The 14,284-nt window shown below is 50.6% G+C and overlaps 1 protein-coding gene across 4 annotated transcripts in view; it reads left to right on the top strand.

The window, feature by feature from the left end:
* HIVEP3 (HIVEP zinc finger 3) overlaps nt 1–12,702 on the top strand; it is a 251,827-nt gene extending 239,125 nt beyond the window's left edge. For 3 of the 4 annotated variants that reach the window (XM_041417531.1, XM_041417530.1, XM_041417529.1), the window contains 3 exons: nt 719–817; nt 6,995–8,052; nt 10,745–12,702. In XM_041417531.1, the coding sequence (XP_041273465.1) occupies nt 719–817; nt 6,995–8,052; nt 10,745–11,572 (1,985 nt within the window). In that variant the 3' untranslated portion in view covers nt 11,573–12,702. Of the gene's footprint in view, nt 1–718; nt 818–6,994; nt 8,053–9,881; nt 9,947–10,744 lie in introns of all 4 variants that reach the window. The other variant, XM_041417532.1, reaches the window with a different exon arrangement.
* Nucleotides 12,703–14,284: the final 1,582 nt, after the last annotated feature.

The raw sequence follows: 14,284 nt of genomic DNA, 5'->3' as shown, positions 1-14,284 counted from the left end.
CCTTTGGCTGGCAGCTCAAATCCCCATTTTGTCACAGAATCATAAAACCATTAAAGCTGGAAAAGCCCTCCAAGATCATCCAGCCCAGCCCTTTCCCAGCACTGCCAAGGCCACCACCACTGCCCCATGTCCCCAAGTGCCACATCCACCTGTTTTTGGAACATTTCCAGGGTAGAACCCCTCTGCCCTCTGGTGCTGAGGATGTTCTCCCCTCTGGGCAGGTGGGGCTGTTGGGATGAAGTTGGAGGATGATGATGAGGATGATGCCATGCTGGGATGTGTTTCCCATCCCTGCTTTCCTCCCATTTTTAATTTGCTGCATCCTCAGAGCTGAAAGCAGCCCGGGCCTTTTCTTCCCCCAGCCCCAAAAGTGTGCCCCAGCAGTTTTTCCAGGCTGTACAAGCCCTGAAAGGTCCCACGCCCTGCCAGCTCCTTGTCCTGCACCCCGGGGCAGCAGCAGAGGGAGGGAAGGGGGGACCTGGCCTTGTGTCACCGGGGATTTGCACTGGGCAGGGGCTCGGGGACACTCAGGGACCTTTGTCTGGTTAAGAGAGGGTTTTGATTTGTGACTGCTGAGTGTGCAAAAGGGAAAAAAAAAAAAAAAAAGAAAAAAGAAAAAATCTGAAGAAAAAGAGAAAAAAAAGGAAAAAAAAAAGGGGAAAAGAAGTGGGGGAAAGGAGGCATATTTGAGTAAAATGGATTTTCTGCTTCTTTTCAGGGAATCTGACTAAACACATGAAGTCAAAGGCCCACAGCAAAAAATGTCAGGAGCTGGGCGTGTTGGTATCTTCACTGGTGGATCTGGAAGCCGAGGAAGGTAAAACCAACCTTTCCTTTCCAGAGCTGCTGGGGGTGCTGAGGGAGGGGCAGGACCCAGCCAGGGCAGAGCCCACCCTGCCACACGTGGGGAGCAATTTGTGCCCCCCAGGCTCCTTCCAGGGGCTGTTGAGAGAGAGGGGCTGTGCTGGGAGCTGCGTCCAAGGGAGGGCCACTGTGAGCCTGGGTCCCCTCGGTCCCCTGGCTGGGGCTGGTGACACTAGAGGACTTTTGATTTTTGATATTTTGATTTATTTTGAGGCTCTGGTTCTGCCTGCCTGCAGGTTGTGGTGCTGCAGGGACAGGCTCTGCAGTGCCCCCACACACGGGGAAGGGTGGCAGGAGGAGGCTCCTGTTGGTGCCCAGGGTGTGGCTGCCACGTCTGGAGAGGCCAGGGGCAGTGCCACACACGGACAGTGACACACAGGGACAGTGTCACTCATGGGCAGTGTCACACAGGCAGTGTCACACAGGGACAGTGACACACAGGGACAGTGTCACTCATGGGCAGTGTCACACACAGGCAGTGTCACACACAGGCAGTGTCACACAGGCCGTGTCACACAGGGACAGTGTCACACAGGCAGTGTCACACAGGCAGTGTCACACACAGGCAGTGTCAACAGCAGCAGTGTCACACACAGGCAGTGTCATACACGGGCCATGTCACACAGGGACAGTGTCACACAGGCAGTGTCACACAGGGGCAGTGTCGCACAGGCAGTGTCACACAGGCAGTGTCACACACGGGCTGTGTCACACACAGGCAGTGACACACAGAGACACTGTCACTCTCGGCCAGTGTCACACAGCAGCAGTGTAACACATTAGCAGTGTCACACAGGGGCAGTGTCACACAGGGACAGTGTCACTCTTGGACAGTGTCACATAGCAGCAGTGTCACACAGCAGCAGTGTCACACATTAGCAGTGTCTCACATGGGCAGTGTCACACAGGGACAGTGTCACAGGGGCAGTGTCACACACAGGCAGTGTCACACACAGGCAGTGTCACACATGAGCAGTGTCTCACAGCAGCAGTGACACATGGGCAGTCACACAGCGGCAGTGACACATTGGCAGTGTGACATCCGTGAATCCATTGTCCCCCCTGCCAGAGGCTGCAGGGCTGTTTCACCCCCTGCTCCGGGAGCTCTCTCAGAGGCAGAGCTGCCCTGGCTGTGCTGGGCTCTCTGGACCTTGTGCCAGCACTCTGGCTGGGTTTGGAATCACAGGAAGTCCCCAGAGTGTCACACAGGGGAGCCTCCCATTTCCCATTCCCATTCTCACTTCCCATTCCCATTCCCATTTCCCATTTCCATTCCCATTCCCATTCCCATTCCCATTCCCATTTCCATTTCCCATTCCCATTCCCATTCCCATTCCCATTCCCATTGCCCTGTGGGTTAGTTCAGGGGGTACACAGAGATGTCCTTGGCAGGAATGGGGTCACAGGAGATTTCCTTTCCTTCCCCCAGCTTCCCCCCCACCTAGTAAAGCCACACTGGACTTCTGCTGGCAATGGGAATATTCTGCTCCCCGAGCAGAGAGGCCCATTGCTCACAAATGTCAATGTTAAATACAGCAGCCAAGGAGATAGGCAGAAAATGGGATTTTGGCCTCTAATGGTTGGAGTTGTTTGGATGGATGAGAAAATAACCCAGGAATGGCAGAAAGGTGCATGAGAAATTCGAGACCCCAGCTGTGATCACAGCCCCTGCTCTCAGGGTGAGGGGCTGCAAGGAACCCTCCCCTGTGTCCTCTCTCTTCCTTGCAAAGAGGCTCAGAACAAGAACTAAACGGCTGTTTTAATTAAATAATAATAATCAAAAAGGCTCCAATTTCCACGTGACACAAAGCAGCACAGGAAGGTTGCTGTGCTTTCCTCTGGGGGCAGGCGGGGAGGGAGCAGCAGTTCCTAAAACTCCCTGGATTATTTTAAACCGGGGTTGTATTTCACTTGATTGTTTGTATTTCTATTTAAGGGACAGCAGAAAGCAAGGGGTGTTACTATAAAAGGAGATTGGAGTATAATTCCTCACTCCTGCCTGGGCTGGGCTCGATGGGGTGGTACCAGCTGGGGAGAATAAATAACACACATGGAATGAGAGGCAACCTCAGACAAAGCTGTCAGCAGGACACGTTCCCACTAATTCCCTTTCTCCTTCCTCCCTCCCTCCATCCATCCCTGCCCTGCCCATTCTCTCCCCGTGAGCTCAGCAGGATGAATTTTGGAAGCCTGGCTCAGGTCTGAGCTCTGTCCCTGCCTGCAGGGATCGTGTCAGGAGGCCAAAGCAATTCCCTGGGGCTGTCCCAGGACTCTCTGGGATGTTTCCCTCGCTGGAATTTATGGTGGCAAATGCAAACAGCTCCCCAGTTTGGGGCTGTCTTCACTTTCCCTTTGCTCCTGACCCCTGACTGGGGCAAATTTGGCATTTCTAGTCACAGGGATTCCTCTGTCCCAGCTGGGGCAAAGAAAGGAGAGGACCATGCCCAGGCACAGCTCCTCTCTGTCCCCAACCCCAAAACCAGCGTCAGGGGCTGGCTCCCAGCTCTGCCAGTGAAATGCATTCCTGTTCCAAGCAGGAAATCTGCACAGCTCAGCCTGCAGCTGGGAGTTTGGAATAATATTTGTTCTGAGCTCAGTTCCTCTGGGGGTTTGCAAACAGCCCAGGCCCAGCAGCCCCGTCACCGTGGAGGATTTCACAATCCAGAATCCCTCCGCAGGGAGAGTGTGGCATTCCCATTCTCTGAAAAATCCCTTCGCCCAGGATTTTCTCCTGGGAAGCTGAGAAGCCTCTGAGAAAAAGGAAAACAATTCTTATCTCATTTGCTTCTCCTGTGTTTTGCTCCTTTGGAATGTGTTTGGAGATTGTTTACTCACAAGTGATTGTTTGATTGGATTCTGATGTGAATTATTTTGACTCATTGGCCAGTCAGGGTCAAGCTGTGTCAAGGTGCTGGAGAAAGTAATGAGTTTTCATTATTATCTTTTTAACATTCTATAAGTATCCTTTCTGTATTCTTTAGTATAGTTAAGTATAGAATTCTTTAATATAATATAGTATCATAAAATAATATGCAGGGACCTATATATTATATATTTAATATAATATCATAAAATAATAAATTAACCTTCTGAGAACATGGAATCAAATTCATCATTCCTCCCTTCATGGGGGTACCCCGCAAATCCAATAGGAGAGCTGCTGGGATGGCTGTGCCTCAGGGGCTGCTGCTCCTTTCCATTCCCAGCTTCAGGCAGATGATTTGTGGAAGCAAACAAACTCCACAACTGTTGTGAAAGTTACAAAGCCGGTGTGTTTATTACAGCACCGGACGCACGTGAGAGAGTGGAAATTTTCTGGAGTAGAAATCCATTTTGATTTAGGTGAAATGTACATGTTTGAATTAAGTCTGTATCTTGCAAACACAGCTGTTTGGTCTGACTGCCTGTTCCCAAATAAACCTGTGCTCGAAGAAATGGCTTCCGCCAAAGGACAGAGATAAGGGAGGGCCCCTTGAACTCCAAACCAGACAGAGAGACTGCGGGAGACAGGGCAGGGTGACCCAGGAGTTCTTTCTGATAAAAACCCAGCTGCAAATGTAACCAAAATCAGTACAATGAATATGTAGGAACCTGTCGTGAAATTCCATGCATATGGATCAGTAAGGGAGATAAAAAAGGATCTGGAGTTCCCAGAGGCATGCATGTCATTTAAGGGCTATGGTTGTGTTAGAGGGTCCCAGGACCAGGGAAGAGTTGAGAATCTTGACTCTGTCTTTCAGAAGGCTGATATATTATATTATATTAATTATATTATATTATATTAATTATATTATATTATATTAATTATATTATATTATATTAATTATATTATATTATATTAATTATATTATATTATATTAATTATATTATATTATATTAATTATATTATATTATATTAATTATATTATATTATATTAATTATATTATATTATATTGCTATACTAAAACTATACTAAAAAGAATAGAGAGAAAGGATCCATCAGAAGGCTGGAATGGAAAGGAATAGAATGATAACAAAAGCTTGTGACTCTCAGAGAGTCCGGGCCAGCTGACTGAGATTGGCCATTAATTAGAAACAACCAACACGGACCAATCAAAGATGCACCTGTTGCATTCCACAGCAGCACATAATTATTGTTTTTCTTTTCCTCTGAGGCTTCTCAGCTTCTCAGGAGAAAGAATCCCAGCAAAGGGATTTCTCAGAAAATATCATGGTGACAAAGGGGAGTGGTCCCACACGTGTCCAGCGCTGCATGAGCACACCAGCTTTACCACCTTCACAAAGCTGTGCAGTTTGTTCACTTCCACACATCAGACTCTGGGCTGGCTCATCGGCCATGGGAGATCCGCAGCACTGGGAATGCCAAGTGCTTCCTGAAGGCCCTGGCATTCCAAAGAAACCGAATCGGGCTTTTAGTCCCTCACGGGGACTTGGCGCTGTGTGGCCATGTCCCTCGGGAGCCACCTTGGCTGCTGGGGACAGGGGTGGCCCAGCTCGGCTGCCTTTGGTTCCCTGCTGGCAGTGGCAGCTCCGAATGGGGACGGTGCCAGCTGGCACAGCAGGAGCAGCGTCCCGGGCCGGCCCCAGGGGGCTGGCAGGGCTGAGATCTGTCACACACAGGTGTCACACACAGGTGTCACACACAGGGGTCACACACAGGGGTCAGGTGTCACACACAGGGGTCACACAGATGTCTCACAGTGATCAAACACAGGTGTCACACAGGTGTCACACACAGATGTCGCACACAGATGTCAGGTGTCACACACAGGTGTCAGATGTCACACACAGATGTCACACACAGGTGTCACACAGATATCACACAGGTGTCAGGTGACACACAGAGGTCTCACACAGCTGTCACACACAGGTGTCACACACAGGTGTCAGGTGTCACACGCGGGTGTCACACACAGATGTCGCACACAGGTGTCAGGTGTCACACGCAGGTGTCACGGCAGTGTCCGGGCTCTGCTGCCAGGCCCCGAGCGGTGCCCCACAGCTCTGGGCCCCTGTCTGGGCACAGTGGCATTGCCAGCCCGTCCGGAGCAGGGCCCGGCGGTGCGTTCTGCTGAGCTGCAGTGACATCCAGTGGCTGTCCCCGGCGGACCTGTCCGGGCCGGGCTGTCACTGCTGCCAGCAGCTCTGCACACCCGCCAGGGGAGGAGCAGATTTTTCTCTGAGCATTGACAGCTCGGTACCCAGCTCAGAAAGCTCCTGCTGGCCCTTCAGGCAGCAGAGAGACGTGTTTTAACCTGCAGGAATATTTAAAATCCTGAATTTGCTTTTTTATCATCCTCACTGCCTACAAGCTTTGATTTACAAAGCCCCAAACCATCTGCCCTGAAAAATCAGCTGGAATTTATCCTACCTAGGGAAATCCACAGAGGTTCCTTCAACACTGCTGTTTGATTTTGAGCAAAAGTCCTGCCTTGCTGATGTTTATCTGTCATGAAATCCGGGCAGGAAAAGGCCCAACACATGGAACTAGTGCAGCTGTGGATATTTATTGTGACAAATAATCATCAAACCCCACTGAAGGGTGACGGTGCTGCTGTTCTCATCTATTAAAGGGGTTTTTTTGCATTTTAGAGTAAATAAAGAGGGTGGCAGGTTCCCAGCAGGGACTGAGGGCTGCGTGTGCTGACAGAGCTGGAGCTGGAACTGGGGTAGAGTGGGATTCACTGGGATCTGCTGGGATCATCAGCAGTGGAGCTGGCAGAGAGGGCAGAGCTGCAGCTCAAAGCAGGAGATGATCAGACCTAGGAGCAGCCAGATCCTCTCTCCTCTGGTGCCCCTAGAGCTTGTGAGCAGATTTAGCACAAAAATAGACCCTGAACATGTGTTCTATGAGCAGATTTAACACAGAAATAGCCCCTCACATGTGTTTGGTGTGCAGATTTAACACAGAAATAGCCCTTACAAGTGTTCTGTGAGCAGATTTGACACAAAAATAGCCCCTCACATGTGTTCTATGAGCAGATTTAGCACAAAAATAGCCCTTTACATGTGTTTGGTGAGCACATTTAACACAAAAATAGCCCCTCACATGTGTTCTGTGAGCAGATTTAGCACAGAAATAGCCCCTGAACCTGTGTTTTCTACTCTTTGTTCTGTGTTTGCCTCCAGGAACCAGTGAAGACCTTTTCCAGGACTCTGAGGGGCGGGAGGGATCTGAGCCCATCGAGGAACACCAGTTTTCAGACCTCGAGGAATCTGACGACGATGACGACAACGAGGACGAGGAAGACGAGGAGGAAGAGGAGAGCCAAGACGAGCCAGCGCCGAAGCTGCCAGAAGGCAAACACGGCACCCTCCTGCTGCGCTCCTCAGGGGGCTCCCCGTCTTCTCCAGAGGAAGGCACCGAAACATCCGCAGCTCAAGAAGCTGCTTCCAGCACCCCGAAAGCAGGGGAAGGCCAGCAGGCCTCCTCCTCCTCCTCAGGGCTGGAGAGCAAGTGGTCAGCAGACAGCAGTGACATTGCTGTGTGCCACAGCTTCCTGAGCCTCCACAGACCAGCTTTGACCTCCACCGAGCACTTGGCTCCTGCTGAGAGAGAGTCTGTCACCAGGCCACAGATGTCCTTGCTCATGGACCTGTCGACCTCCAAAGACACCTCCCCGAGGAAAAGGTGGTCCCCGAGCCAGGACTGTGGCAGAGGAGGTGGCAGCAGCAGACCAATGATAGCGAGGAAGCACTTACTGACCAAAAACGAAACGTCCCCCAAGCGCTTCTCCCCCACGGCAGAGCTGTCCTCCCTGAGGTGCCTGTCCCCAGGGAGGGGGCTGTCCCCCTGCCAGCGCCCCTCTCCCCGGAGGGAGGCGTCTCCCCTGAGATGTGTGTCCCCAAGGCTCGAGCTGGCGCCCAGCAGGCACCTGTCCCCCCGGAGGGAGCTGTCCCCCAGGACATCACTCCCCCCAGAAGGAGAAGTGGCCCCTGCCAGGCACTCGTCGCCCAGCAGAGAGATGGCGTCCCTGAGGTACTTCTCCCTGAAGAAAGTCTTGTCTCCAGGCTGCTTGGAGCTGGCCAGGTATCCACCCCCTGGCAAAGAGGACTCGCCTGGCACTAGCAAATCAGCAGAGGACAAAGTTCCAAGCTCATATCAAGCCCAGCCCGGGATATTCTCTTCAATGCCTCTACCTCACAGGTTCTTTGGCAAAAACTTACAGCTCTACGAGTCCAAGCTGGTAAGTCCAGTGCCCTGCTGCCCTCTGGTTCCCACAGGGTGGTCTCTGACATGGTTTTTGGTGAAGGCTGTGATACAGGAGTGCACAGGGACCCAGTGACCACTGTCACAGGTGACCCAGAGAACAGGGACGGGGGACAGCAGTGGGTTTTGCACCCATTTGGGTCCTGCCCTTCTCAGTTGGAGAGAAATAAAGTTATCCCTTCTCCAAGGGGTTATTCCCACTCCTGAGCCAGCCAGTCCTGCTGGGACAATCAGCAAGGACAACCTCTTAATGATTAATTGTCACTAAGAGCCTTCTTGTTCCTGGGAATTTCATTCCCATCCCTGAGGTTTCCCTGGCTGGGGTGGAGCTGCGACCACTTCCCAGTGGTCAGTGACCTGAGCCAGCCCTGGCTGAGCCCTGTGTCCACCCAGAGCCAGCTCTGCTGGATGAGCTGCTGAGAAATGTTTGTTTGGACAGCTCTCACTCCATCTCTCTTCAGCACAGAGAGGGGTTTCCCACTGGGTCCAGAACATGATTTAATCTCTCTGCTGGACAAATCAAATCCTGTGGGTAAAGGGAAATTGCCTGTTTCTCCCAGGGCTGCAGGCAGGCAGATTGATGGGGGGTTTGGGGGAATATTTCCCATTCCTGCTGGAGTGCTGGCTCTGCTGTCAGTTGTGCTGACGAACATCCCCTCGCTGTGGGGAGAGAATCCAGCCCTCAGGGGCTGCACTGGGGAGAGAGAGAGGCCTTTACAGAACCCCTGCCATCCCAGATGCTGAGCCAGGGCTTCTCCAGACCTTCCTCCCATGCCCATGCTAACCTTCTGTCCTGCGGTATCTCCTTCCTGCTCCTTTCCACTCTGAGTCTTTGTCTCACCTTCTCCGAGACTCTCCTTTACTTTAGGGCCAAACTTTGGCTCCCTTTAATGCCGTTTCCCTTTCCTGTCAATTCACTTCTTGTGGTGAATCCCAGGGCTCCCAACCCTCATCCTTCAACTCTTCTGTCAGGATAACTTCCTGCTGCCTCTGCTTGGAGCAAATCCCTTCAGCTCCCAAATCCACAGTAGGAGACAATGTCTTAAGCCCTGCTTGTCTGCCATTCCCACCTTTCAGCTCCTTTGGTCACATTTATCTTTTGGCTTCGTTTTCCTGCTCCTTTTCTGCACCCAGAGCCACCACTGTTACTTCTCTCTGTGTCTCCAAAGCACCAGCAAATACCTAAATGGAAAAATTCCCCTTTATCAGCATGATGGACAGCTGGGTTTTCATTGCAAAATTAACATTCCTGGTAAGGCCACAAGAGACAGGAAGACCAGAGGAGGGTTTATCAGGGCTAAACAGAGCTTGAAGATGATCTTAGCTCAGTTCCAGTGTCAGGCTCGCTGCCAAGTCTCGCCACGACCATCTCCCTTCCCACTGGCCCTTGCTTAGGGCAGTCTCTCCCCGTGGTGATTGTTGCACCACTGAAATATTTGTTTGGGGTTTCCCAGCATCCCTGAAGTGATTTAGACACAACTTCCTGTGGATAAATGACATTTAGCAGTGACTGGGCTTGTCACTGCTGACCCAGCACGCACTACCTTTGGTGGTTCTTCCTTTTTCTCTTTCCTGTTCTCTTTTGCTGCTTTCCTCTGCTGTCTCTTCAGAGATCCAGCTCACAGGATCAGGGAATTAATCACCATAATCCTACAAAAAAATGTGCCCTCCAGTGGATCCTCACATTTTATCTCCAACCCCATCTTAATTGAAAGCTTATTTCAGTTTCTGTTGCTTCCTCTTCTTGGGAGTCCTGTATAGGGATTTAGTAATAACCTCATCACTAATTAATCCATTTCTGTTTAGCCACATATCTCTCCATGATGTACGTTAGGAAACTATGGGAAGCACCGAGAGAGAAAGAGGAAAAGGTAAAATGTAGGGTCTGAACCCTTGATTTGCACAGAGCACCCCATGAGGGTGGTGGTGGGGACCCACTGCTGGGTGTGCTGGAGTTGATGCTGCCTCTCACTGGAGGCATCCCTGCACTCAGCTGCTGTAAGGATGCAATCCTGCTTCAGGAAAGCACAGTGAAAATGAATAAATAAATAAATAAATATAAAATTTATTCTGGGCTCTCAGGAACCCCTTGCACTGACAGGGATCCCAAGCAGCTCAGCTGGCAGCAAACGCTGGCAGCTCTGCCAGTGTTTCAGAGGCAGCTCTGAGAGTAGGGGTGATGGTTTTAAACTAAAAGAGGGGAGATCCAGACTAGAGCTAAGGAGGAAATTCTTTACTCAGAGGGTGGGAAGGTCCTGGCACAGGTTGCCCAGGGGGATCCCTGGAAGTGTCCAAGGCCAGGTTGGATCGGGCTGGGAGATACATGGTCTAGTTAAAGATGTCCCTGCCCACAGCAGGGGTTGGACATAATGGCCTTTAAAGGTCCCTTCCAACCAAATAATTCTCTGATTTTATAATGATCCAGGCCTAAGCCAAATCTCTGGATCTGTGCCCAAACACACCATGGGCATGTTTGTCCCAGAAGGGAAATGCTGTGGGTTTTGCTGCTCCTCACCTTCAAGGTCTGGGGCTCCACATCTCCCTCACTCGACTGACCTCCCTCAAACCCAAATAAAACCCAAACCCCAGTCCTTGCAGCGAGCCTTGCTGCTGCTGAGGCCATCCCGGTGTGTAACACTGACCCAGCTCTTCTTTTCCCCCCGGCACAGAAGATGGAACCCCGCAGCCCGCCCTGCTCCCCCGGCACCCCGCCGCCCGCGTGCCCCCGGCCCCTGCAGGCCCCTCACGACCTCCACGCTCCGGGCCGAGGGGAGGAGAATGTCTTCAGCCACCTCCCGCTGCACTCGCAGCAGCTCGCCAGGACCCCGTACCCCATGATCCCCATCGGGGGCATCCAGATGGTGCAGGCCAGGCCCAGCTCCCACGCCAGCCTGGTGCCCGGCCCCGTGCTGTCCCTCCAAGCCGGACACTTCACCGCAGCCAGCGGCCTCGCCCAGCTCAGCCGTGCCGCCACGAGGGACGGGGAGCCCCAAAGCCCTCCAGAGCCGTCATCGGCATCCGTGTCCCCCGTGGCCAAGGTCTCCAAGTACACCCTGAGCCCGGAGCCGGCGGGTGGTGGCTTCTCAGAGGAGAAGATGAGGACTAGCGAGCTCCAGCAGGAGCAGGAGGAGCACAGGCCTGCGGCGGAGGCCGAGCCCAGCCTGGCGGAGCAGCCGCGGCCCTCGGTGTCCCCAGGCAGCCCCAGCACCCCCCAGGAGCCCTCTGCGGAGCCCTCGGCCAGCGGGGAGGAACCCTCCAAAGCCACGGGCAAGCAGCAATCGGGCAGCTCGAGCACCCTTTCGGAACCAGCCTGCACTTTCATCTCAGCCGTCCCCTCGCTGGCCAGGGACAGCCCCTCAGAAGCCCCCCCTGGCCACCCCCAGGCCCTGCGCCCCAGGAACCTCTCCGGAGAGCCCGGCGGGAGCAGCCCACACCCAGAGCACTCCGATTTAGGTCAAACTCACAAAAAGGTGGATGAAAACGTGGGAAGTACTTAGGCCTCCGCCAGCTGTTCCACCTTTAGGCTTCCTCTGTAAAATCAACAGACATTTTCAACACTATTTCCTTTAGTATAATCATAAGAAGCACTCTAGTGAATGACCAAACCCATGGAAAATTCCTGGTTTTCTTTGTCCCAGTCTGGTATTATCTCCACATGTATGCAGTTACTTGTGCCTTTTTCTATACCTTTTGTTGCTTGAAATGTACAAAACTGTTTGAGGCTGTGAATATTTTTTTAGAGTTTTTTGGAAAGGGGGTTTATTAGACCTTGTCTTTTTTGCCATTTAGGTGTGCGTAATCCTGGGCCTGAGAGATGCAGAAAGGAAAGGGTTAAGCATTTTAAAGAGGAAGAAGATGCACTGAAAACAAAAGCAAAACAGAAAAAAACTTTTTTTTATATTGCTTAAATGATTAAAAAAAAAAAAAGAAAAAACCCCAACCCCTTGCTCCCGTGTACAGAAGTTTATGATTCATATTTATTACATGCTTTATTTAATTCTTGCTAAGTGCTTGGTTTTTTTTGTTTTCTTTTTCCTCGCATCCCTATGGTTGTGCTTTAAACAGTTGAAACTGCTTTACATTTGAAAAACGTGTTTACCCTGACCTTGTGACTGAAAGTAGCACTTCCTTGAGCAGGGGAGGTTCGTTGTGTGCAGGGAGAGAAACTGTCCCTCGAAAAGAGAAAAACGAACCGTGAACACCCCTCCCTCCTGCAGAACCCAGCAAAGCACTTTTCTAAAAAAAAAAAAAAAAAAAAAAAGGGAAAAAAAAACAAAAAAAAAAAAAAAAAAAAAAAAAAAAAAGTTCTTCTTCAAAGATTTACCTGCGAGAAGGTAGGAATGTATGGAATGCAGGGCCCGTGCCAGGAAGGGTCTCTCGCTGGACGAGCCTCCTGCTTGCTTTGCTTTAATCCTCCCGCAGCGCCCAGCAAAGCCCTGCCTGTGCTTGAGCTCTCCCTGGGCTGGGGGAGCCTCTGCAAACCCTCCCGTGGTGTCAGAGGGGGAGGAACTCAGCCTTGAAACCCTCTCTCCCTCTGGCATGTTTGAATTGTGGACAAGCTCCCTCCACCCCATCCCAGCCCATCCCATCCCATCCCAATATCCCATCCCATCCCATCCCATCCCAATATCCCATGCCATCCATCATCCCATCATCCCACCCCATCCTATCATCCTATCCCATCCCATCCCAATATCCCATCCCATCCATCATCCCATCATCCCACCTCATCCCATCATCCCATCCCACCCCACCCCACCCAATCCCAAGCTCGCTCCTGGCTGCTCTGGGAGCTCCAGGGATGCAGGAGGGCTCCGGGCTCTGCTCCTCTCCGGGGGCTCTCGGTGCCTCTGGCTCCTGTTCTCACCTTCCTTTATTTATTGGCGTGGGACATCCCCAGCTCAGCCCCTCTGGCGCGGACGGGTCCTGGTTTTGGCTGGTTTTGGGAGATTAAAATTTGGCGCTGAATGGTGAATGCTTGCAAAATCAGCTTGTTATGCATGCGCAGCAGCTTTTTCCAGAGCAGATGTTTCGGGATGAGCATCCCTGGCAGAGCAAAGACCTGAACTGCCAGTAAATCTGACACCAAATCCAGAGTGACCCCGACAGAGCCATTCCTCTGTCACAACTTTTTAAACCACAAAGCTTCAAGTCGTTTGCCCAGCAGGTTCTTTACTACTTCAGAGGGTTTTCTGGTCGATGGAATCTGTACAAACCTCTTTTTTTTTTTTTTTTTTTTTTTTTTTTTTTTTTTTTTAAAAAAAAAAAAAAAAAAGATATAAATATTTAACCAGTGGACCAGTTCTTTCTTCTTTCAGAGCTGTTCCAGTTTATCGGGTACGTAATACACTTTTTTTAAAAAAAATAAAAATACAAAAAAAATAATAAAAAGAATCAAATAAAATCCTGAATGAGAACATATTTCCTTGCCAGACTTGATGAGCTACGAACTGTTCCCATTTCACGGGCAAAGAATAGAAATTTTTTAATAATCTTATGTCATTTTTTTCTTTTTTTTTTTTTTTTTTCTCTTCTTGTAAAGGGAATTAAGTACAGAAAAAAGATATCATGGAAATACCATTAAGGCTGTGACACTGACCAAAACAACGTCCAGAACCCATTTATCCCATAATTAGCACTTTTATCAGGTTTCCCTTTTCCCCACCTCCCCCTTTTTTGGCCCCGAGCCTGGAAGCTGCTCCTGTTCGCAGAGGCAGGAGCAGGGGCTGGAGCTCGGCTCCGTTCGCTCGAGCTCTTAAGCACCAGTTCAAACCCTCCCCAGGTTTTAAGTGCGTGCTTAATCCGCGCTTAATCCCGGCGTGAGTGGGAGTGGAGTGCTCGGCCGGGGCTGATATGAGCATCCCTGGAAACCATCCATGAAATCGAGAGATTTTCCTGATTCCTGCCCCTTTCTGCCCCTTGTCACACTCTTAACTTGATCCAAGGTAGCTTTTTGTATTTAATTTTACATATATATATATATATATATATATATATATATATATGGTACATAAACATATTGCAGCAGCTGTGTCTGGTTTTTTGGTGCATTTGCCGTGAGTTTTGGGCTAGATCAAATCTGCTCAGCTTCTTTCTGTAACTGCATTTCAATCTTTAATCTATTTAAACTTTGTGTGGATTTTTTTTTCCCCTCTGTCATTTGTGGAAAGAGCAGGGCAGGGAGAAAAAGACCAAGAAAACCCCGAAGT

The sequence above is a fragment of the Onychostruthus taczanowskii genome, unplaced genomic scaffold (genome assembly GCF_017590055.1).
Source record: "Onychostruthus taczanowskii isolate IOZ18803 unplaced genomic scaffold, ASM1759005v1 scaffold56, whole genome shotgun sequence".
Lineage (NCBI taxonomy): Eukaryota > Metazoa > Chordata > Aves > Passeriformes > Passeridae > Onychostruthus > Onychostruthus taczanowskii.
This window is presented reverse-complemented; position numbering and strand designations above follow the sequence as displayed.